This window comes from Lichenostomus cassidix, chromosome 1Aa (assembly GCF_008360975.1).
Source record: "Lichenostomus cassidix isolate B80296 chromosome 1Aa, HeHo_3.0, whole genome shotgun sequence".
NCBI lineage: Eukaryota > Metazoa > Chordata > Aves > Passeriformes > Meliphagidae > Lichenostomus > Lichenostomus cassidix.
The window spans coordinates 41,107,408-41,131,947 of NC_139480.1; the positions used below are offsets into that span (position 1 = coordinate 41,107,408).

A 24,540-nucleotide genomic window follows, 5' to 3' on the forward strand; every position below is an offset into this window, starting at 1 on the left:
TACCTCGTATCTCTATGTATGGAATGTCTACCATAACCATCCCACCATCCTGCTGGGTTCATCAACAATCTCAGTTTGGTGCTTTCAACAGCAAAACCACAACAAAATAATACAGCTTTCAGTTGGATACCACCTCAGCATGCATACTCACCATACTGGGCATGCACACAGCTGGTGTGCTTCAGAGCATCACCATCTGTAGTCAGAATGTGACCTTGCTCAGCAGCTTGGTCTGGGCTCCAGGGAATGCTCCTGGGGGACATTGTTGCTGGCAGTGTAGATGATGCCACAATCCAGTAATATGTGCTTTCAGTGAAAACTCCTGCTTAAGAAGCTGGGCGCTGTTTCACGGGCAGCTTCAGCGTTCCAAATGATATGTGTTGGGGCTAAATAAAGGCATGAGAGAGACAATTTTATTCAGTGAAAAACATAATGTAAGCTAAGGTGAATAGATTACATTATGCTTTGCAGGCATTAATGAAATGGATTTGGGCCAGACTGTTCTCTCTTTTTTTCTCTCATTTTCAGTACCACTGAAGTGACATTTAACCATATAAAACTTCTAGGGATATCTATTTCTTAGATTTAGCTCAATGTGCAACTTGATGAGAGTTCTGAGTTTTCACAAGATTATGAGGGAATTATTTCCATCTGGTATCCTCAAAATAATAGCCAACATACTTTAACAGGAAGTATATTTGCTTTTGAAATGCAGAATTAGTCAAGCAATGACTGAAATGCTGCTAACTTCATAGGCTGGGTTCATATCAGATGGTGCTTCTGTATATTTCAATGCTGTTTCATGTAATGAAAGATTATGCCAGGTTTTGATTTGTGTCATGGTGATTTTTTTAGGATTCAGGTAAGACCCTGCAAAAATTAAATTCTTCAACATAACCCGTACACTCGTTCTGATGAGAAAATGATCTGATCCAGCTTGTTAGCAGCTAATGCTTGAATAAAAAGAAAAAGCTTCTTCTATTTGAGGCTGAGTTATTTTTAGTCTGCCTTCCCTCAAATCTAAGTTTATACAGCTTCATTCACGCAAGAGTTTTTATAGATTTTTCTGAGGGGGGATGGGAAAGGGAGGGTGGGAAGAGCGTAGTAGTAACTCCCTAGTTATTTGCAGGCTTTCTGACTAAGATATTTATACTCTCTATCTGTAGTGATTCCTGCTGTTTAGCCCATTATGTATTCACATAACAATTTTGTTCATTTAAAAATGATCCTATTATGAAAACTGGCAAAATTGCAGTTTTATAACAAAAAAATACTTTTATTGTGTTGACATACCCAATCCTTGAGTTGAGCAAGGGAAAAAGGAGTTAACAAGCTAAACATATCTGAAGTGGCCACTGCTGGCTGTTCCTCACAGTTTTTCAGAAATGTTCCATATGGAAGGAAGCAGATTTGATAAGGTTCTTCAAGAGGGAATCAAAAAATAAGAGGATGAAAAAAGACAGGGAATCTTCTGTCATAATTAGAAGCATTTGGTCCCTCAGTTTTGACAAGTATGCCAAGAGAAAAAGTAAGTTTCCTTGGAAAGGATGGTAGGGAGGAAAGAGAGATGACTGTAATACTATCAGCCTGAGATAACAGAATCAGAAAAATAAAAAATGTGAACTCAGCCTTTGACACTAATTTGATTTTTTAATAATAAATACTATTGTGTGTATTTGAGGTCTTTTTGCCTTATTCATGTTTTAGAGGTTTTTTAAAATTTATTTTGTAGTATTTATCCAATGATATAGATTTAACATTTATATATGGAGTTTGTAAACAATGGAGTACTTTCATATATAAACAGTCTCCTGCAGACAATCGTCATTATTGCATTAACACCATATCTTAATTAAATTTAAAATCCATTGTCAAACAGTTTGATTTGATTTTGAATGGAAAGCTATGTGTCACAGTCTCAGTTAATGACTCTGGTCATTGCATTTTCACCTGGCCTGTCACAGTTCTTTTCCTTGATGTTTTTCCACACTGACCTGTTTCTGTCACATGCCTCTTGCAATCCACAGAAAGTACGGCAAAATCCTACACTCAGACTTTATATTTGAATCCCCCTAGGCTGGAGCTGTAATGCTTCAGCCAGAAGCAGATGGAACTCGGTTCCTGCCTCACCAGGTCCTCCTCCTCATTGCCAGCTCCTCTCACCCAGTCTTGGCTGGGAAGGACCCTTGTGCTGGGTCCTCCTCACACCCTTGCACTTACTGACCCAGAGGAGTGACAGAGGAGATGAGATGAGAGGAGGCAAAGCTTTCTGGGAGCTGGAAAGAGATCAGTGGAAGAACATAATAGAAACAGGGTGTATTGAACACTTTGGGGGGGATGAGCAAAGGGGGGGAGGGCAGAGGGAGAGTTGGACATGTGTAGGACATGTATGCTTAGGGGCAGTAGGAGAATATAATTAGGGCTGGGCACACCACCATTGAGGACAGGACAGAGGATGGTCATGGAAAGCCTGCCAGAATCTCTCTGAGACTCCTCTGATATTGTTTGGGGAGCCTGTGGAGCACTGTGATGCTGTGCTGGCTCTCTTCTTCTCACCTCTATAACCAGCTTGCTGTGCAAAGCTTTCATTTGCTCCCAGCTTTCACTGAGATAAGGGAGGGCCTGAACATTAGCTGAATGGATATTTCTCTCTTTCTATTTGAAGTCTGCTAGCTGCTAAGCTGCCCTGAAATGTACTTTTGATCCTGTAAGCTTAAGGAAGGCAGAAGATGGGGCAGGATTATAGAAAGGTCTTGCTTTTCTCTTGATACCTGGGTGTTATCTCACTAAGTAGATTGCCAATTTGTACATTCCCTGGTCTACAACCTATCTCACCCATAAATGTGCTGCCATTTCAGAGTTTGCCCTGCCTCAATGCTTGTTGTGACTTCTAGCAATAGGTAGTCATTACTTATTTTTTATTTCAATCAAAACACAACTTTTTGCCTGAGAAGCTTCAGATTTAGAGTGACAAATTACTTACATGATTATAAATACATTAAAATGTGAAAAGGAGGAGCTGAGGAACAAGATCCAAACTCTAACCTGTGCTTTATGTCAGGGTCTGCTTTTCAGACATTGTGTAGAAGCATCCTACCTACAGTCTTCAACTGTTGTTTTTCATGCTCAGTAGCTAAGTGAGGTTTGAACTATCTAGAGAATGGATCTTATGATCAAGTTTGGCAGTTAGGATGTGGCAAGCACCTTTTAACTCAGATATTGTAATTTCTTGTGTATCTCTAGATAAATTGTATCTGTAAATATGCTCCTATGTAACTTCAGTGCAAAATCAAATAGGTTAACTAAATATTTTGTGACATAATATTGCACCTGAAAATTTTGCTGAAACTTTGATACTAGGAGGTTGATATTTTTAGAACATGTTGGAATTATTAAAGGCCAAAATAGAGTCTTGATACTTTTTTTTTCAATTAGGATGAAAGGTTTAGTATATGAAACAATTATGGTTTTAGTAAAATTTTTATTCACAATATAATCACAGTTTTTTGTTTGCATAACTAGAGAAATGAAAATACCAACACTCCAGTATTTTTCTTGCTCTGAAATACTCAGGTATGCCACCTAAGCAAGCTTTTTGTGGTGAAAGCTTTGGCTTCTTTCTTTCTTCCTAGCACAATGTTTTAAGTCCATCAGCCTTTGCCCTCTCAGAAACCCACAGCTGGTGTTCATACTGTCTATCCTACTCTGGATCCTATATTACACTGGGAAAAAGCTCATGATGAAGTGCTTGAACAGTAGCTCTTTTCATTTGCATCTTATTTTATTCTGGGCTTGTTGTGCAGACATGATGGAACACCAAACTAAATGGAGACTTATGAAAATCCTCATTGAGTGTTAGTATCTAACATCTCAGTACTCTGGCATTTCCTTTCAAATTAGTTGTTGTTTTAATATTCAAGAGAGATTAATTGGTCTTTTGTTGAGCCTGATGACGTGTGGCTGGGAAAGTCACTGGCTGTATGAGTTCCTTTTGGTTCAAGACTTGAGTCATATTGCAACTGTTTGCCCCTTTTTGCAAAACAAGATGTTATAAATAAACATAGAAATACTACTCTGGATTTCAGTAATATAGTAAAATTGATCAAAACATAAACTTTGGTAAGAGCTCTTCCGTAGTGATTGTCTTAGAGTCTTTTTATACAAAAAAAACTTTATATAAAGTTTTTCTTTGAATATTGGTAACTCAAATAATTTCCAATGAAAAGGCAGAACATTTGCTTGTATATGAAATGTATGGAATTGGTGGTATAGAAAAGATAATTTTCTAGTGATTATTCTGGGAAAAATTCACATCTCATATGCTACACATTTTCTCATCTTTTCTTCATTACATAATTTTAGTTTTCCTTGCTATGTGAAATCAGTAAATAGATCAGTAAATCAATAAACTTCACTTAGCTCTTCCTTTTTCTTTCACATAACCTATCAAAGTATTTGTTTACAATTGTTGTGTGGGCTGTGGTTTTCAGTTCGGTTTGTTGGTTTATTTCACTGTCCAGTAACAAATAGGGAATGGAAACTGAGTTTCACAGAGATTAAATTCATTGAAAGCATAGTTTATGAGTAGTTTTGAAGTAAGGCAGAACACATATTTTTGCTCTAAGGATACAGAGCTAAACTTTTCTATGCTTTTTACACTGTGATGGGCCACAAAGGAATGCTTTCTCCTTGGGAAAATGGAGGTAGTATATGTTAAAAAAACAGTGTCCAGGCTCGGGTTTCTGACTCATCCACTTGTTACACATGCAGCATAACACTTTGCCACAATGCAATGTCAACTCACTCTTTTAAAAAGCTGAAAGCTCTTCTCAGTCTCCCTATTTAAATGCAGAAGATTATTTTATGTCTTGGTGCCTATGCAAAAACAAAAACCAGCCTTCACAGAAAACCTATTTGAGTGTAAAGTGGATTGTGCATTAGGTTGAGTCTAACAGCTATTGATCTGAAGAGTGAAGTGAAAGTATTTAAGCAGTGCATTCTAGTCCAGCAAATTTCCTATTAAACTGGAGGAATGTAATCACTGAGTGTACTTCATTACCCTGCATTTAATGAAGGGGACTGGGACACACAGTATGAGGCAGAGAGCAACAAGTCCTAAAGAAAACACAAAGTGTGGGTGTCGTACCCTTCTGAAAGTATGCGAAATGTTGGCAAGCTTTGGACCAGACAATCTCCATGCAGCCCTTCCAACCTACATTCTCATCCAATGGTTTTGGTCGAGTACTGTGATTTAAACAGAGACAAATAAGGACGTACCTGTCAATTCTCCCACTCTGGAGACTGAACTGTCACTTTTATGGCTCTATTGCTGGCTCTGGGCTTTTTCATGTGTGATAACACACGCCTGAGAAAACAGATACTTGCTTCCCTGCTAATCTTTGAGCTTTCTCCGTGTGCTATAGGAAAAAAATTGAAAGCAAAACAATTCACATCCCCAAGCGCTCCCAGTATTTCTGCTAACAATGAAGAACTTGTCCTTTCACCCTCCCCTAAAATCCTTTACATGAGACATTGAGTTCTGCCTTTGCTTGCCTTTGGTTGAGACCAGTCTGTTGTGTCCAGCCACTGGAAGCTGGCATATGCACAAGAATGTTTCATGGCACTGTGCATGCTCAGATGAAATATGCATGCTCCAGTGTGTTCAGCTGTGCTAGTGTATCTGTCCTGCTCAGTCAGGAGGAGATGAGAAAATAATAATCCCAAATAATCTGTGCTGCAGAAAGTCCATTTGGGGAGCTGTATTCCTGGAAATACAGTGAAAAATAAGGAAGTCAGAATGGCATGTTCTGAATCAGACTACAATACTAAACAACAGTCTCATTAACAGTGCTTTCTTCCAAACGCTGTTTCACTTGCCTTCAGAACTGTCTGCATTAATGACTACTTCCACCTGCTAGCTATTTACATAAAGTATTGTTCTCATGTCACTGCTAGCAGCTAGATAGCAGCTTCTTGCTAGGTGAGTTGAAAAAACAACATATAGACCAAGCTGCGAATGAATTCAGAGAAAGCTGGGTTTAATGTGTTGGTAGGAATGATAAAATATTCCTCCCATAATGTCTCCACCATGAACAAGGTCAAATATATCAGCATTGGGAATGTCCTTGCAAGAGACCCTCACAGATAGGTGAAGAGGATGAGCTAAGGAAGTCTGCACTTCACTGGATTTCATCATTTGGCGTTTTTACGTGTTTCCCAGGCTTTCCTGGCAAACTGGGTGGATCTATGGGAACAGAATAAAAGAGGACATGGAGATTCTTGAAGAGAAATCATGGGAAAGAAAAAATTGCAGACCTGCTCAGTGTCTGGGCTAGGTAGCACTTTTCCATAGTCTCTGGAGGAAAAGCATGGTGTGTAACCCTCATGAGTAGCAGCAATGATCTTCATGCAGCTAGAGAGGTCATCAGGCTCTCTGCCAAGTCTGGTGCTGCCTCACTGCTCCCACCCATGCCTCGAATCTGCTTCAGGTTCCTGATGGTGGATAAGCAAATACAAATCAGTCTGAAATATTAAATCTCTCCCTTAAACTCAAGTGTCTTCCCAAAGAAAAGGAGACCATTCAAATACATTCATACAAATTCATACAAACACACTTTGGTGTGACTTCAATTCTGCTCAAAAGTAGCTTCTTTTGTGTTTTTGCCTGTGACACAGAATTGGCTGTAGATCCAGAGGTTTTATCTGAAAAGCAAACCTTATCACATGCATGTCCATTGGTAATACAAGTCAGTAAAAGACAATTCTAATATATTTTGAATAAGTTAGAGCTCCAAAGGGTGCTATACTGATGATGCAACTTGACAGTGAGTGACTCTTCATCTAAGAAAGAGAAAAACTGAGTATAAAGCCCATGTCTAAAAACATACATTTCACAGTAGTTTGCTTCTGAAACATCAGAGGCAACTGATCTCATTCAACAGAGTGCCCTTCACTGTTTTGATTAACCTGCCCAAAAATATAAAACGTCATGATTTATGATGGCTTTAATGATTGGAGTTCAAAAGTTCAGAGCATTTTTACTTAATTGAACAGTTATTTAGACATAAGTACCATATAACACAAGACGTACATTTACTGAAGGCAGTGAAATAAAACATATCAATATTTTGAAAAATTCCTGTAATAATCAAATATATTAAAATCTTGGTGAATAATTAGTTCCCAAACTAATGTATGTTTTCCAGCTTTCTACAATCCATTGGTCTAAAATATTTTGATACTTTTCCATTTTTGGCATTTTTATTGCACCAGAAATGTGGTTGCAATGGTGGTTTAGCAGCAACATTAATTTCTATCAAAGCATGTTTTGAATTAAAGCAAAAACCCCCTACTAACCAAATTTAATAGGCTTAATATGTCTAGAAAGCTTGTGAAGAGTGGAAGATAATAGTCTGTTCTCCATTCTTCAGGAAAGCAAGTACCACAGTGCAGCAAGAGAGATGTAAGTGAGACACTAAATGACATTAAGAATAAAGACTGTTGTTAGTTGAGTAGACCCAGAGAGATTATGAGCATTTTAGCACTGGGAAGTAAAAATTACTTACTTCAGAACCGATGAAGATAACACTGGCTGTACTGGATAGAGGATGGGTTATTCTTCTAGCATGTTTTCCTAAAATACTAAATAAAAAACCATGTTAAAGCTTTACAACATAGGAGGAACTTTTGATAGAACATTTCTTTTTATATTCCTAGACACAAGGGAGAGGAGAAGTTAGCTATAAGCAGGGGGAAGAAACAAAAGGTAATATCTCAAAACCTGAAATATCTGTCTTTATTTCTTTGAGGCTTAATAATATTTGTATCATCTTTATTCTACCTACTTAATATAATGAGGCTTATCTAGACCCACCTTATCATGCCAAACCTGAGTTAGATCCATATAAGATTAAAGACTAGGTCTTTCAAAAAATTGGTTAATTTTTTTTTAACTGAATGTGCTTTAATTTTTTTTTATTCCTTTGATTTGATGAAATATTCTAGTTTTTCATTCCTAGAGGTAGGCAGAAAAGATCAAACAAGAAGTGAAGGGACACACAACCAAAAGTGGGTTAAGTTCAAGAGAAAAAAGATTGCAAACGATTGTGAAGAAGGGAAAGAAAGAGGAAAAAACAAAAGCATGATAGTCCTCAGTATAGACAATGCAGACACTATGCTTGGCTGAATTCTAAACGTAACATTTTTGTAGACATTAATCAATTTCGAGCATACTAAAGTAAATATTCCCAGTAGATGGATAAAATGTAACTGATGTTATTTTCTAGGACAAAAACTGAGTCTTTGTCCTCAAGGTTACTGCAGGAAGGAAAATCTGCACATCAGTGCTTGCAGCAAACAAACCGAGTGACTCAAAAGCTTTTATTGAACCCAGAGATGTAATGTTTTAGAAAAAGCACTTAAAAATTAATTTCCATTCCATATCTCTTTCCAGCTGCAAGAGCCAGTAGGTTTGGCTCTTTTTGCTCCACTGGTGCTCTGAAGTCCTGCCTGTCTTTATGAAACTATCTGGAATGAATAAAGTGTGCTTCAAATAATGGGAAATTAGGCAAGAAGGGACGGTTTAATTTCTTGATTATTGTAAATCTAGTTTCTAGGGAATAACTTCAAAACTGGAGCTCGTCCTTTGGTATTTCTGAAGATCTTGCAGTACGACCAAGTATCAGCTTTTGTGTTGCTATGCTGTTTGTTCCCAGGATGGCTGATTTGCCAGCCCACTCTGTCAGCATGTTTGTGTGTTTATTTTTAGTAGCAGACTGCAGACAGATGGTTGCTATTGGCTGTGGTGCGATTTTTTCACATTTTCAGGTGTCCATTATCAGTCCTCTGCTGGACATTGCCTCTCCCTCCAGAGAACTGGCAGAATGTATGATGAGAGATGTCCTCAACCCTTGTAGTGCTCTATGGCCCACCTCAGCTTCATTTATTAAATTGCAGCAGTTTCTACAGTGTTTCAAGTTCGCCTGGTTGATTTGGTATTGAAACAGCGAGAAAGGCTTACCTGAGCTGCTCTGCCAGCTTTGCTCTGAAAGCAGTAACCTCAGGCAGAGGAGCTGTGATAAATGGTGGGAAACTAACACACACAACCACTAGAGACTTCTCTGCAGATAAGCTTTCACTAGAGCTGTAGCTTTGGTTGATTTCCAGAAACGCTAAGATCCAAAACATGTTGAAACAGAAAGACTCTTGTAATGAGACTGGAAACAATTCATGAAGAAACAGTTGCAATGGAGTTCAGTGCAGAAATGTGTTTGGTGGCTGTGAAGACAAATTGCTGACCTAGAGCAGAGAAGTATTTAAGGTCATAAAATTGGTTGTGAACAGAAAAGGTATCTTACACTCTTCAATGAAAAAAACACTTGTGTTTTCTTGTTTTGCTGTTTCCTCCTCAAACAGGTTTTTTTTTACATTTCCACGAAAAGTAACATCTTATCAAATAGATGGCATGTGCTGATATTTCAAATGATTTACTTAATTGCCAGAATTATATGATACTTGCCTCTGTGTCCTGCAGTTGAACTTTGCCCTTACTAGAGCACTGTTATCACTTTATAGAACCACACAGAATAGTTTGAAGTGGAAATGATATATATATCTTTTTTACATAATGACAGTTAATACTTTTCCGTGTAGTAAAATTGCTTTCATATCACTTTCCATTCAGATAAAATAGGTATTTGCAATGTAAAATGTCCATTATAAATTGGCAGAATAAATTCAAGAATCCCTGTGTGAAATTACATGGTTTATATGCAAGAGTTTAATATAATTAACTGGTTAATGTGAATTAACAATTTGCTATGATCTCCTTTTATGCTTATTCTGCCCTCTAATGAAGTCCATAAAATTCCAGAACCTGGAAATAATTTTGTCTAATAAATAAACGACATGCAAACCTCCAAAATCTGATTTCCTGAGTGCATAGCTGCTGTATATGACTTGTTTATTGGATGTTATCTTTTAAGTTTTTGGGTTGCTTTCTGCCACTATTTACAGAGCTAGGCAGACTTTGTAGAATTTAAAACATTACCATTTTTGTGAAGGCTATTTAATTTTTTTGCTAAGTACAGTTTCTCAGAGATATTACACTTTCTTAGTCTTAAAAATGTAGAAAAGTCAAAGTTTCCAGCTTATTTTTAAGCTGTTGTCATGATATTTAGACATGATATTCACAAAACCATCAGGGAATTTGACAATTATGTTGGACTGCAGTCAGTCATACTGACTTCCTGTATTGTTGCTTATCTTTACATTTTCTTTAGAAATGGTGCTTTTATTTTTAATATGATAAAGGCTGCTCCTCAGCCTTTGTCAACCCAGCAAGATTTGGGGTGGAAAAAGCACAGAGCTTGAGCTGACTCATGGTTGGATAGGCAAGGGCTCCAGGAGGTGGTGGGGATGCAGCAAGATGAAACCCAGCAAAATGAGCTCTGGCTATAATCAGTCTGAGCAAGATCAAGAAGGTCACCAGAAGGAAAGGTTAGACTTCAGTTGGTCTGTTCAGGAAGTTTTATCAGCAGGAGCCCTGTGAGAGAGGACTGCATGAAGAAGCATCTGATTAAATTGACCAGCTCTTGCTATCTTAAATCTGACGGGCAAGTATTTTTAGAGGAAAACAGGGTTAACATATTTATTCAGCATAAACTGTTTGTTCCTGAGGAAAACTCTGTGGGAATTTTTGTGCTCGCAGCTGGCATGCATACTGCTGTGCAGTGCAGTTTACAGTCGGAGTAGCAGTGCCCTGGTTATAGCTGACCCCAGAAGTCTAATCTTTTCCTAAACATTTTGAAGTGTTTTCTTCCTAAATACTAACTCAAATGTTTACTGTCTACATAAAAACTGCTAATGGTAGGCTGCTAACTGCAGCCGGGATACATGATGCCTTAATTGCAGAGCATGACTCAACAGGAGAGCACTGGGAGTCTGGGTCGGGCTGAAGGAGGGACTGGATAATGACAGGACATGAAGGTGTGTGTATGCAAGAAAGAAAACCTGGGTCTCTGCCGAGTTTCCACTTCTAGTCCAGGTTGAAATACAGAAGACCAGTTATGCAACCCAGAGTCAGATTTTTGGCTCTCAATGAAATAACGTTGGTGGCCTCTATGGAAATCGAGATGGATTCATTACCTGAACCCCCAGGGACATGCTAGGTGTGCATGGTTCTGGCACACACAGCCACAGAGCAGGAAAGGTGATGGTGCTGAGCTGCCAATGGCTGGGGAGCACAGCACAGCGTGGGATGCCCAGTGAACCTTTTGATCAGTGCATGGAACTTGGCAGTCCTGAGGCTCGCTCCCGCCAAGAGATGGATTTGTGAAGAGATTCTGTAACATGCAGCCATTCCTTCAGGGTATATGATTGAAGTTCATGGCAGTTACCTGTAAAATTTGCTAAATCCAACCACTTGCTCCTCCTCCACCCTCACCAGCACCCCTCATCCCACACACGTGCACACTACATTATAGGTACATTAGGATGCCCACTTAAACATTGCCAAGTAGTAGTGATTCTATCTGAAATGCATTGAGTACCCAATTATAGCACCTAAGAACATTCTTCATTCCCACAACCCTTTGTTTGATCCAAAGGTTAGTGCATTTAATATAAAATCAAGAAAACACAGTGCTTACTGACTGAGGCAATTGGATTCCTCTGGAACAATATGAAAGAAGACTTAACAACAAACTACCAAGTGGTAACACCATATCAGTTGGATACTTTCTTCTCAACTTCTGGCAAAGAAGTATTTGCCTCAAAGAACTCACTGCTCTATTCTCGGGGATGATATTTAAAAGATTTGGATGCTATGTCTCTGCCTTCACTGATGCTATTAATTGGTTTTGAGACACATCCCCATTTTGTCATTTCTAAAGGTGAAGGCTGTTCTGTGTTTTGTTAATGATGACAGCATTGCTGAGAAAAAGGAAGGTCTAAAATATTTGACTTTAAGAACATGACAGATTAAATAACCTGGGGGGTCCCTAATAATCATCACTCACAATGTAGGAGATGACAAGGTGAAATTTCTAAGATGACATTTTGTCACTTGTGGTAGTCACTTAAAATGACAAAAGCTATACATTCTGCTCTGCAGCTTCTTTACTCTAATTGGGCCAATTTTGCTATCATGCTATTATCCTGCAGAGCAGAACTGGTGACAAACAAAGAGGCTTTTGTGATCTCAGCTGAATATTCTTCCATGAGCTCAAGAAAATATCTTGCCAAAAGAGAATGAAAATTGTCCCTGCATTTTATGACTGGCCAGAAGCCCAAGGCTCACATCTGTCTGGAAAAAGTGTCATCTGTATTTTTAACTCCTGCTTGCTTATGGTGGGATTTTGCAGAAGGGGCCACAAGTCAGAGGAACTGTATTTTTCCTGTTACATGTTGAAATAACTTATGTTGGGATACGGTGGAGGAAAAAGAGGGCTAAATTTTCATTCCCTCATGCTTCACAATTTTGGCAGTCTGCTTTAATTTAACCATATTTTCCACTATGCATCAGCACATAATAATTCCCTTTAAGTATGTAATGACACAAAACTTGATTGTGTTAGCACATGCTTCATTGTAGCTATTGAGAAACTTAATCCATTTTAAAAACGTTTGAACTTTGGGAGAAAATTTATCATCAACAGCTACATGAAAAGTAGTAAGGAAGTGGTTCTATAAGCTGTTAATGTAGTGTGAAATCCTGAAACAACCCATCTTGTTAAGACTAAAACATATTATTTAATATCATTCAGAAACATTGGGCAAAAGTATGTTTAGTAACACACATTTGTTAACATGGAATAAAACTACACTGGAGTGAAACAGGGAGTGTGGAGTGGGCATATACCCAGCTCATCTAAAATACAGTCATTTTATGGAAGTGTTAAGCTGTTCTGGCATAGAATTCTTCCAGATGATGACAGGACTTTAAAAAGGTCTTAAATGGGACTGACACAATGCAATATACTAATTATTTGACAGTGCATAATATCTTTATTTAGAACAATAAAGTATATGTATATAATGTAAATTCCAAATTTGAACTGGTATAAAAAGGGATCTGGGAAAACATCTATCTTTAAGAGGACACATATGTACATACACATCACATTTTATAAACTTTGTTGATTACCTTCAGTCAGAATGGAAATATGCAAAACTGTGCTGACATTTACATTGAAATAAATGAATTTGCCCATGATGCAACCAGCAAATATCTGTGTCTCTATCACTAAAGAGTCTGAAGTTTCCATGTTCCATCAATTTGATAACAAAATAGCAACATGCCACCATTAGTGTAAATATGCATTTAAGACAGTTGAATCAGATTCCTGAATTGAAGACTGCTGGATAATTCTTAAATGTATAACTCAAAATATCAGTATTTTATATGTACAGTTAGATTTTCAATTTAATAATTCTATTTTGTGTTCTGAATATTTTCAGTATATTACATAGAGAGAGCAACAGAGAAAACAGAGCTGCTGCAGCTGAGAATCTAAAAAATGTGCAGGGTGTACACATACTCCATAGTAAAGCACATTTTATAAGCCTGCTTATTTTATAAGCTTGCTTATAAAATGACCTCAGGATGAAATAAGTACCATTAATTCATTCAAGTAAACACACATCTAAAGTAGAACAGAGTTACTCAGAGGAAGACTATCTTCTTTTTTATTCTCACAAGGCCACTATTAATTGCATGCAAAGTTCAACTATTTCAAAGGAAACCTAAAAATGTTACATTTGTCACCAAACCACAGACATCCAAAAGCCAAATTTGGTTGACTTCGGTATTAAAAAACACCAAAAAACCACCTATTTACCCCCAGTTTTATTTTAAGAAGAAGGGTGTTAATTTTCCAGCTGTGTTAACGCACAGGCTCTCTCTACCCAAAAAGAAGACTAAAAAACAGATCACTCTCCGGAAGTTAAACAGCTTACAGTGGAATACATAAACAATTAAAGATCTCTTTTTGCCACCCCATCTCCAACTGAACAGTAACTTATTCTATTTCCATTGACTTCAAAGGTGTCCCACAAGTCAGTTGTCTTTCAAAATTTCACTTATATCCAAAGTAAAGATCTCCTCAGTGGGCACAGAAAGTTTCCAGTAAACTCATGATCCCACTTCCAAGTGCCATGCCATCTAGCATATCCATGAATGTCTAGAAGTGTCCTTCTGCTTTGCAAAAGGATAGAGAACACCCAATGCTGTGTTCAGATCTCTCAAAAGGGGGGCAAAGAATGGGAAAACAATGTGGTCAAACAACAGTTCTGCCACTCCAGGTGTCATAAGACTTTGGTGCACATTCAAAGAACAATGTTTGTGATGTGAAAGTCAAAAGTTTTTACATTACTTTTCTTTCTGTTCTCATATAACCTTAAATTTACCTTGCTCCACGGAAGAGATTAAAGTGTCTGACATCATTTGAAAATTACTTACTTCAAGATGTGGATCCTGGAAGGTGAATATTTTGTCATAGTCAATCTATGTCTATTGTATGTTTCATTTTATAACTGATATTTTCTATAGTACTGAAGACTAAGAAGCCTAAAATATCGTGCTTTTGAATATCAAAGTATAATTTGGGGCACACCAATATGCATTATTGTGTATTTGATTTTCTGGAAAGAATACATTTAGGAAAATGAACATTTTTATCAATAAAGAATATTAATAAATACAAGATTTTTGTTTGACTGAATCTAAGAAAAAAACCACCTCAAATGCATAAGCTAGCCTCAAGAGCACATTGTATCAAGTATTTAAATTTTTTGTACAATTTATAAGGACATTCGCTTCCATTTACTATGGATACTTTTCCATTCAGTCAAAAGCAATACAGAATTATTCTCTGCATTACCAACATGGTGAAAATTTCCATCACTTAGGTCATGCTGACATTTCTTTTAGGGTAACTCTTAAGTTTGAAACTCAAAGTCTGAGGGCCTTGTGAGTAAAGAACTACACAGTGTCAAAGGAGACTGAGCTTCAGATGGGGAATTCCATTGTTTGAGGAATGCACTTGCTTTTCAGAAGTGATGATCAATCCTGGTTATTAATTGGGGAGTGCACCAGCATCTTGTGAATAAACATGAAGGCATGATTCTCACACTCAGCTTCTTTTGATCTAGTCTAAGAGAAGTTCCTCAGATGATGCAAACCCCAAAGTCCTCTAATCCTCAATGGAAATATGCTAATTTATACTAGCTGAGTAGGACTTGAAGACCCTTTTCTGACAAACAGAAAGTGCAAAAAGGGCCTGAGTATAAACAAAAGTTCCACATTATCAATCCTTGTACAGTGAATTCATGAGAAATTTCAACATTGATTGCAGTAGGGTCAAAATTCCACACAGTGAGGCTACATGCACACATAAGCTCTGTCATCAAGTATGATAAAGTTCTGAGATTTTTTCTTTTTTGCAAGTATGAAAGACAGTTTTACCAATAATACACACACACACACACACACACATGCACACACACACATGTATATATTATATGTATGACATATTCTTTTTATGCATGGTTCTCAGAAAATTCAGCAGAGGATTAAAATTTCCACAACAACTCTTAAAAAATTTAGTAACTATACATTTTAAAGAGAACTCCAACTTTAGGCAAAACACTAAAACGGTTTGTTTGTTTGTTTTTTTTTTGTTTTCAATTTACTTAAACTAGAACTTGTTGAGCTGGTCAATGTCACAACAGAAGACAGTTTGTCATCTGATGTGAGACTTTACACTTTACCCTTCTGAAGTACAGCCCCTTAATACAGATAAATAATTCATATTCATTCTGGCAAGAGACAAGATGAAAAGATGCAAACAACACTTACAACTTTTACCATGGTATTTTAAGATTTACTTGAAAATGCACATCTGTACATCAGTCCTGTTCATATTCCATGGATGCTATAACAGCAATAGATGCAGAAGACAAGTGGGAAACAAAGCCTTTCTCTTTTGTTTCAAAAGAATTAACCTTCAAGACTGGAGAATGCCAGGTTATTAAAGCTTACTAATCACTTAAAAGACAACGCAAACATGAATTACAGCTGATGTAAGTAAAAGCTAAATACACTCTCAGGATCTTTCAGCTTTTCTATGCTATACATTTAAAGACATCAATGGCATGCATCTTCAGAATTTAAAATGCATTTCATGGGTTTGTCTTTACTCTGATGTTTAAACACAATTCAGACTCTTTATTTTCCCTTAGCATGGCTGGAAGTTTCACCAGTGCTCACATACCCAGCAGTTACTCTTAATTCTTCGAAGCTCCATGAGGTATATTCACCTCCTGTTTACTTTGTCTTCATCCAGTATTTGCTTCTCCTGAACAGAGACCACCAACGCTGATGAATTCTTGAGGCTTTCTGGGGTGGGCAACCAGCCACCTGGCACCCAACAGAGACCACATGTTGCTGTACACACAGCCTTTGACAGGCATAAACACAGCTCCTTATAAGTCTAAGTCTAGAACACGAGCTCATGGCATAACTTTGCTTTCAAGTTTTATATACAATATTGAAGAGTATGTTATCTGTATCCATTCCTGCATTTTTGTCAGTTCAGAGACCTTCATCTGAAGACATCAGTGTAAGGCAGAGGACACAGATTTTAAATTAAGGATGCAAAAGGTATTTATGACTTGCAATGATTACACACAGTTGGAGGCATTTGAAAGATGCATTTTTGTTCAGGACATACTTTGTTTGCCAGAGTCAGCTGAAAGTATTAATGCAATTAAAAATCCTCAAATGTCACACAAGGTAGATATTCACATAAGATACAGTCCTGCTAAGTGCACACTCTTCTTGTCATTGTTCAATTCAGTGTTGATTTCACAGTAACAAACACAAATTGTCCTCATTTCTGTATCATGTCTATGGAGTCATGGGCAGCAACAACAGATGCAGACTCAGTCTGTCACTCCAGAAGGAATACGAATGTGCTTAAAGCTGCTTCATTTATGAAGCGAACATGGAACTGTTACCTGCCTGAAGAGAAAACAGAAATTCTGATTTTGCTGATTTGTTTTCCTCTCTGTATTACTAAGCAGTAGTGCTTTTCACAGACATACAACATAGACAATTTTTTCTTAAAATCCTGGAAATAAGTTTAATGACACTTGCATAGAGATTTCTTTACTTGGAAAGAAAATTGTTATAAGATGTACCTTCCTGGTCCAAGAACACACTTGCCTGCAAAAGCTCATTGATGTCATCTAAGGAAATGAAACAACTCTCATAGTTTTATAGAACTGCTATGTTTGTGCATTTTGGCAATGGCAATCTCTGGCAGCAAACTTCCTTTTGATGTCATGGGGACAAGTCAATACCAAACTGATTTTACATCTTTGGAAAATCGCAACACCTTGTCCAATGCAGTGACAACTTTCCTTCTCAATGAGTAGATGTTAGTTAGAACAAAGCCATTAAGGAGACTGAAAACCTCTCAACTTGCAGCTAACTCAATCACATCAAACATCTGAGAGTAACTGCTACCGGATGAACTGCAAAGCTGAGATTGTCTGTTATGCTGAATTTTCCAGACCCTTACATAGATGCCATAGATTAAATACAGTAGTTTCTGTGGTAGGAAGCCTCTTGCCAGAGAAGTGCACTGTTCTGCAGAGGACAGCTGGGACTGAGAAACCTCACTCACCTTTGCTGTTCACTCTTACATACTAAAGCAAGAATGATAAGGCTACAGAGACTACAAAATGTGCTGACTAAGCTACAATTAATAAAAGCTCAGCTCTACTTGGCCTGCTCTCCTACACTCACCTGCTACTTTTACTAGATTGTGTTTTTTAGCTCATATTGCTTTGAAACAGCTGTAGCACAACAGCTGAAGGCTTCTCTATATCAGCTCTACCACCAAAAAGGAGAAGCAGTAGCTGTCCTTCATTTTGGAATTCTTCTACATTTTATTTTGAAGCATTAAAGTTAAAAAACAAAGGTCTGAATTAATGATACAGGATTAATAAAATTAGCTGCTAAAGGTCATATGGACAAATTAAGCCAACTGACAGCAAGATTTATTTTTTCCCCAAAATGGACTCTGAATCGCTTTATATTGCAGCAGGTGAAAATAGTTAAGTCTATGAGAAGACTCTGACCAAAACAACTTACCAGTACACGAAACAGTAACAGTGTTGAGGGAGAAAAAGCAACAGCTACACTTGTAGATGTTCCTTTTCTTTTTGCTGCAACATACTGGGAAAAAAAAAAAAGGTACTTTATTACTACAGTAGTAGTCTTTCAAGGAAATAGAAGGGTTTATAAATTACTTAAAATAAACAGGAACCCAAAGAATTATAATTTATGTTTGATATTAGTTATTCCTACTTATAGATGAATATTCCTTATTTCTCAGGGAGGAGAAATTTGTAATACTCATCTGTGCCATATAAGCCAAAACACATCATATATTCAAGGAGACATCTGATGGAGAATGCAATCTGTTTCAAGTTCGGCCCTCTCCTGCCTTTAACTGTTTCCTCTCAATATAAAATAATGTTTTATGTCTTCTGTGAAGTTAAAAGGAAGATATATGTTCCACTTCACAGGTTTCAACAGCTAGGAGGATGAGGTGCAGAATGAGTTATTCGAAGCAACTGATATACCTGGTGAAATGAACACACAGTCTTCCGTTCTACATACTGCAGATGAAGAAAATTTGTTTTAAGAATTTATTACATTAACAAGCTTAAACCCTGAAAATTTCAGCTCCTGTGACCAAAGTACTAGATCAGAAACTTGCCTATTTCTGCCTTCAACGACAGGCAGCACCAGGCATTTCACACAGTGTAAGAGCACTAGAGGATGTGTCCTTCTGACACCTGCATCAGATCTTTCCCTAAATCATTCATAATTAAAATCTGACCAAACATCATGAAATATGAAGTTATACAATACCCTCAAGATACTTTAGTGTGGACTACTCTAACTTAAAATTACCCTAAGTCCTTTCCTGGATTTCACAGAATTCCTTGCCCAAGTCATGTCCAAGGAACTCCAAAGCCTTGAACTGTCATTTCTGAGGCATCTTTGATTGGCTAAGAACTTTTTGTTTAAAAATCAGATAAAGCAGTGTATAAGTAGGAACAGAGCCTTGAATCATTTCAGGATGGCCTTAGGAAGTTATTAGCATTTGAATGAGTTCTCATTAACTTTCTACAAACATTAAAAAAAAAAACCCAAACAAACACGGAAAACACAGTACCCTGAGGAATGTAAAAAAGTGAAAGGACATAAAAATGTTATTGGAAAAAGTATTTAAAAGGATTTAGGAGTACAACCAGAAAAACATTGCTCTCTATTTATTTCCATAGTTTCAAACTAGCTTTACACCACAAAGCAAATAACAACATTTAGTTTATTCTGTTGCTTCCCCTATGGGTCTCAGCAATCCTTTCTCACAGGGGGAATAAAGACAGACAAAGTAATATCCCCTTAATAAAATTCTGTATGCAGAAATATTCTCTATATCAATTTCTGTGTTTAAACCACAAAGTCCCTTAAAGGGCACATTCTAAGCACATACTTTACCTCTGTGGCAAGACTTTGTGTTTGGGTTTTTTTTGTGTTTATGACAGAGCTAAACAGGAAGTAGCTCTCAGAGACAAAATTACATTTGTAAATACAAATATAAAGTGAAACAATATACCTTATCTCATTTTCCTCTTGACAGTCATGACACTGTGTAGTTTCATCACTTTCTGGTCTGGATTTGGGATGTATTTTCTAGGAAGAAAATGTATTAAATATAAATATTCTAAAGCTTTCCTTAGTAACTCCCTAAACAATTGTACCTTTCTATTTGCTTCAGATTTTCAATATCAAAGTCATCTTGCAAAATGTAGGCCAAATCTTGTCCTCTAACATACACCTGCTACTGATATAATTTTACTATTGAAGCTTTTTTATTGTAGGAAGGGGCATAGGGGGCAAAAGCAAAAAAATGCCTTTCTCAATATACAATAGGAGAAATAGAAAATTGGGTGAATCCCACAATTTTTGTTTCCAATTAGAGAGTGATCATGCTGATAAGACAGGATTTGCACTTTGATGCTGGACTTCAAGAATTTGACACACAGATTTACATCTGCAAGTCACAGCTAAGATCAAAAGAGGTATCTCTGGCTTTCAAATACAGAATGGTTCTGTTCCCACCTCCCCAGAGCTAAGAAATGTAGCCTCACTATGTAAACAGTTAGATGTAGCATCTCTTACCTTCCAGTACACGGCTCCCAAAATAAAGCCAATAAGGAGAGACAGCAATGATGTCAGTGCTATGCTGATCCCCTGCAGGCTGGAGCTGCTAATGAAGCCGCCAAGTGCTTCTTCTGTAATTAAAGATACTCTCATTAGTGAAGACAGATTTATAGCAGAAAACTATCTTCGGGGCAACACTATTAGCAAGAGCACTTTCATGCACCACCTACATAACAGCATCTTAAATAGCAGAACTGATACTTCAAAGTACATGAGATGTACTTGATACAAAATCTTACAGGAAATTTTTGACCACAACGATGCTCCACCCACTTCTGAAACAACAGAGTTTAAAAGTACCAACACTAGTTCTCTTTGCACCATTTGTGGAGAATTTTCTCTTTCCCACACTTCATAGTTGTGGATTTAATAATTTTTGAAGGTCTTACTTTGAAACACAAAGTGAGTCTTTGGAAAAGAATATATGTCAATTTGTGCATTTGCATTAGTTCCATCAGACAACTCCCACTGACTGCAGACACTTTGCCTTGCCACTAATCAATGACCAACATGAGGTCTCTCAAGAGAGGTTAATTTAACAGAATAAGCCTGACTGCTTCTAATATCTTCCTGGAAAAGTACCACTGACTTCAGCAAATCAAACCCTTGTAACCTTGAGGTTTAACTGTGTTTCATTTGGTTATAAGCATTTCCTGATAGCTTTTAACATTTATACAGAAGAGCTACTCTTATAGCATTAGAGCTACTCTTAAAACATTAGAGCTACTCTTACAGCATGCAGGAGAGCTACTACAGAATCCTACTCTTTTATGTACACAAACAATTCCATTCCCCTCACAGGGAGCTGCATGCATGCTGAGACTAAAATTTGGTCCTTCAGTTATTTCATCAAGGGCAGGATGTGGAAAGTCCTTCAGAGTCTGGGCATCCTCCTTCTGAAATGCAAAGTGAACCACAGGAGACTTGTAGTTTAGACATTGTCCACCCAGGTTTGGTTCATTTCAAACTGGGTGTCTGCAGCTTGAATGGTGGGTGTATTGACAGATTACAGGAAAAGAACCAAACTGTAAGCACTGGAAAAGTGTAGGTGATTGGATACATAGAAATGAAAATGAACTGACAGCACTCAAAATTTGTGTGACTCATGCAAACAGCAAATGTCTAAGCACATACAGTATGATATACTGGGTCAAACAACATGTGTTTAGTACATTATTAAACAGCCTCCAAGAAAATACTATGTTTAGAAAGAAGTGTTCTTTTAATTAACTAGGAATTAATTTTCAACTCTCTGAGATTTTCTGGTTGACATTTTTCAAGCTTTAGACAAATATTCTTTTTATCTCTGAAATTCAGATGTGTTTTCTATGCTCAATGCAGACATAAATAAAAAGTAAGACAACATAAAATCTGTATCTTATATATTCGTATACGACATATATCTCTGTCTCTCATACGCTGTTTACCAAGCCAAGGTTCTGACTGTAGGGGCTTGAATTTCACCAATATCTGGTAGATTTGGCACACTAAAAGGAAACATCAGTCAAGCAGAACTGACGCTAGCTTACCATGAAAGATATCTGTCTACAGAAAGGAAAGATAGCAGACAAAGTTCTACAGAGGTGAACATCAGCTGAAAAAGAGGGGCTATTGATTAGTCTGCCTCTGCTCAGACATTAAAGCCAAGAGCAGAAATTAACTGAAGGGGTATAACTTTTCTAACTTTCTGTCCCAGATTAGGCAGAGAGTTTGCTTGTAGAACTGATCTTCAAGAAAACTGGACAAACTCAAGTGGGGTGGAGCCAGCCTGAACAACTGAAAAAATGCTCTCCTGTTACTTTATCTGAATTGTATTCTCAGAAGAAAATTTCCATATTGCTCTTGTGCTCTAGGCAAGTAAAAAGCAACCCTCATTTGCCTAACGCCATTCTTCTCAGTGAGAGACTGCTGAGTTTTACAACTAAATTATGTAAATCATATGAGCATGGCCATGTTTTCTGGATTCCACCCTGCAAACTTCAGAAAAAAAATAAAAAGTGAAATAAAAATCTAAGGAAAGACTCTTCAGGTCATGTAGAGCATAATATATTTGATAGCATGTTATGGTAGAATGTATAACCTCAAAAACCCTCAGTCTACCTGCAGTGCTGGGCAGCATGTCATGGCAAGCACACTGTTTTTTACATGAACTTCTAGAGAAATGTTCTGTATGCTAGGCAATCAGGGATAGTCTTGTACCTTTGTTTTTAACAGTGTTTTTCACAAACTTGATGCAATTTCAGACAACAGAAAGGACCCCTTTACAAAGAGGTATCTAAAACTGGAAAAATCTAATTTCTGAGAAGTTATCTCCAATGCAGATGATTTCTTCATCATCTATGGAAAACTGAAAGGAATTTATGATTAGCTTTCCGTGTGAGGACCTGCAACCCAGGGATAGAGCCTAAATGCAGTCCCACTGTGACACTCTCCCCAGCCTACCTTTTGAAAATGACAACAGATTTTTTTTTCCAAAACTTGTCAGTGTATGAATTAATTTGAAAGTTAAGTTATACAGAACTACCTTAAAATGTAAGCAACAGCATATTATTTAATTTCACTTTCGAGTCCAGGAAAAATTCTCTTAAAATATCTGAGGAGAATAAAATGAGCCATGGCAGGTTTCTTCATGTGCCTTTTATTTATATTAAAATCTGAAAGAGAACAGGTTGAAGAATTTGCAGTCTGTAAAACCTCCCAGGGACTTGTGTCCCAACAAAGAAAAGGGAGAGAAGGAAAGCAAGCTGGCTACCATAGGGACCTTTTCCTCTGTTAGAAACTTTGGAGCTCTACACAGAAAGATTCTGTCTCCCATCATTTGTAAAGGCAGAGCAGGAGAAGAAATAGCAGGAACCAGGTGTACTAGCAACTTTATGAACTCTTTGGGCAATACCAGAGGAACTGCTGGCTTTGCAGCTAGTATATTATTCATTCTAAAAAAAATCCCTATCCAGCAAATTGAGAAAGGGGAGTGGATGCAGGCCAGCATCTCTCAGAGCTCTCACTCTGCATCTTGTGGGAGATTCCCTAAGGAAGTGAGCTCATTTGACACTGATTAATGTAGTCTTCATGGACACTGGGATGTTAAGCTGTGAACAAAATATATTTACATTAAAAGTCACTCAGCTACACAATGAAGTTATTAAGCTGCTTCCTACCTTGAGCCGTGTGTGATTATGGTTCAAAGCACTGGCTCGATTTTTTTTTTGCTGTATATATCTCAAAGGAATTTTCAGTTTACCTGTGCTCAGTTCCAACACAATTACCACAAGATCTTATCTGTAAAAATGCAGAGGAGCTCTCACCTGTTCATTAGGGTTTTCCATTAACTGTGAATTTGGAACAAAGGCACAGAAGGCAACACCAATTGCATTAAGCCATGGATGAACATTTTCAAATTGTTGTGCAATTATTGAATTAAACGATGGTATTTTTTGCTTAATTAAAAAAGGAGACCTTCTTCCTAAAAACAGTTACAGAGATCTCTGTGTTTACACATTCTTTGAGCTGCTCGGTACTAAATAATAGGGCTAAATTATTGTGAGGAAATTACAGAGAAAAATAGAAGAAGGCAACACTGAACTTTTCCAAATGCTCTAGGAACTATTAAACTAAAAAAAAAAAAAAAAGCTCAATTTAAACTGTTTAAAGGGTTAATTTTTTTAAAATTACTGTAGTTTGCATCTGGAAATGCATTTTTTTAGGCTTCTCTTTTTCTCAATGTTTTCCTTTTTAAAATTTGAATCTAGTGGTGCTGTTCTGAGAACAGTACTGAACCCAGGGAATACTGTGCTGGGCACTCTTCACATGGGAATTAATAAGGTTTATTCACTGTTGTTCCTCCGAGAAGGTAAGGATTAACTAAAACGAAAATTCCCTTAGCAATAAAACCAAGACAAAACTAAAATTGTCACTGAAGACCATTTCAGGGAGTAAAACAGCAATGTCAGTAAAGCTTCCACAGCTTCCTCCCTGCAAAAAAACCTCCACATGAATAACTACAATGTAAGCAGTCAGCATTCAAGTTAATGTAATTTAATCTGATTATGAGTTCAAACTGTCCCCAGCCCCAGACATGCAGTCCTCATTTCATTTCTACATAAGGCTGTTAACTGATATCCAATTTTCCAATAATTTGCTTAAGAGAATGATAATCAGTTAAAACACACCTGTACAGCATATGGCAGCCAAGCAATTTCTTTGACTTACTGCATTATTTTAATTAGGCTTTTTTCCTA

The 24,540-nt window shown here is 37.3% G+C and overlaps 1 protein-coding gene and 1 long non-coding RNA gene across 3 annotated transcripts in view; both read right to left on the reverse strand.

Moving 5' to 3' along the window:
* Positions 1–3,419: 3,419 nt before the first annotated feature.
* On the reverse strand, positions 3,420–10,292 carry LOC146443516 (uncharacterized). Its single transcript, XR_014848085.1, has 3 exons — positions 7,566–10,292; positions 6,316–6,492; positions 3,420–5,765 (listed from the first exon to the last, which is right to left on the reverse strand). It is a non-coding gene; the product is annotated as an uncharacterized LOC146443516 (long non-coding RNA).
* Positions 10,293–12,982: 2,690 nt separating this feature from the next.
* Positions 12,983–24,540, reverse strand: part of KITLG (KIT ligand) — a 54,939-nt gene continuing 43,381 nt past the window's right edge. For both annotated transcript variants that reach the window (XM_085046228.1, XM_085046219.1), the window contains 4 exons: positions 20,261–20,373; positions 19,695–19,771; positions 18,158–18,241; positions 12,983–17,020 (listed from right to left, as the gene is read on the reverse strand). In XM_085046228.1, coding sequence (XP_084902354.1) covers positions 18,202–18,241; positions 19,695–19,771; positions 20,261–20,373 — 230 coding nt within the window. In that variant the 3' untranslated portion in view covers positions 12,983–17,020; positions 18,158–18,201. The remainder of the gene's footprint in view (positions 17,021–18,157; positions 18,242–19,694; positions 19,772–20,260; positions 20,374–24,540) is intronic.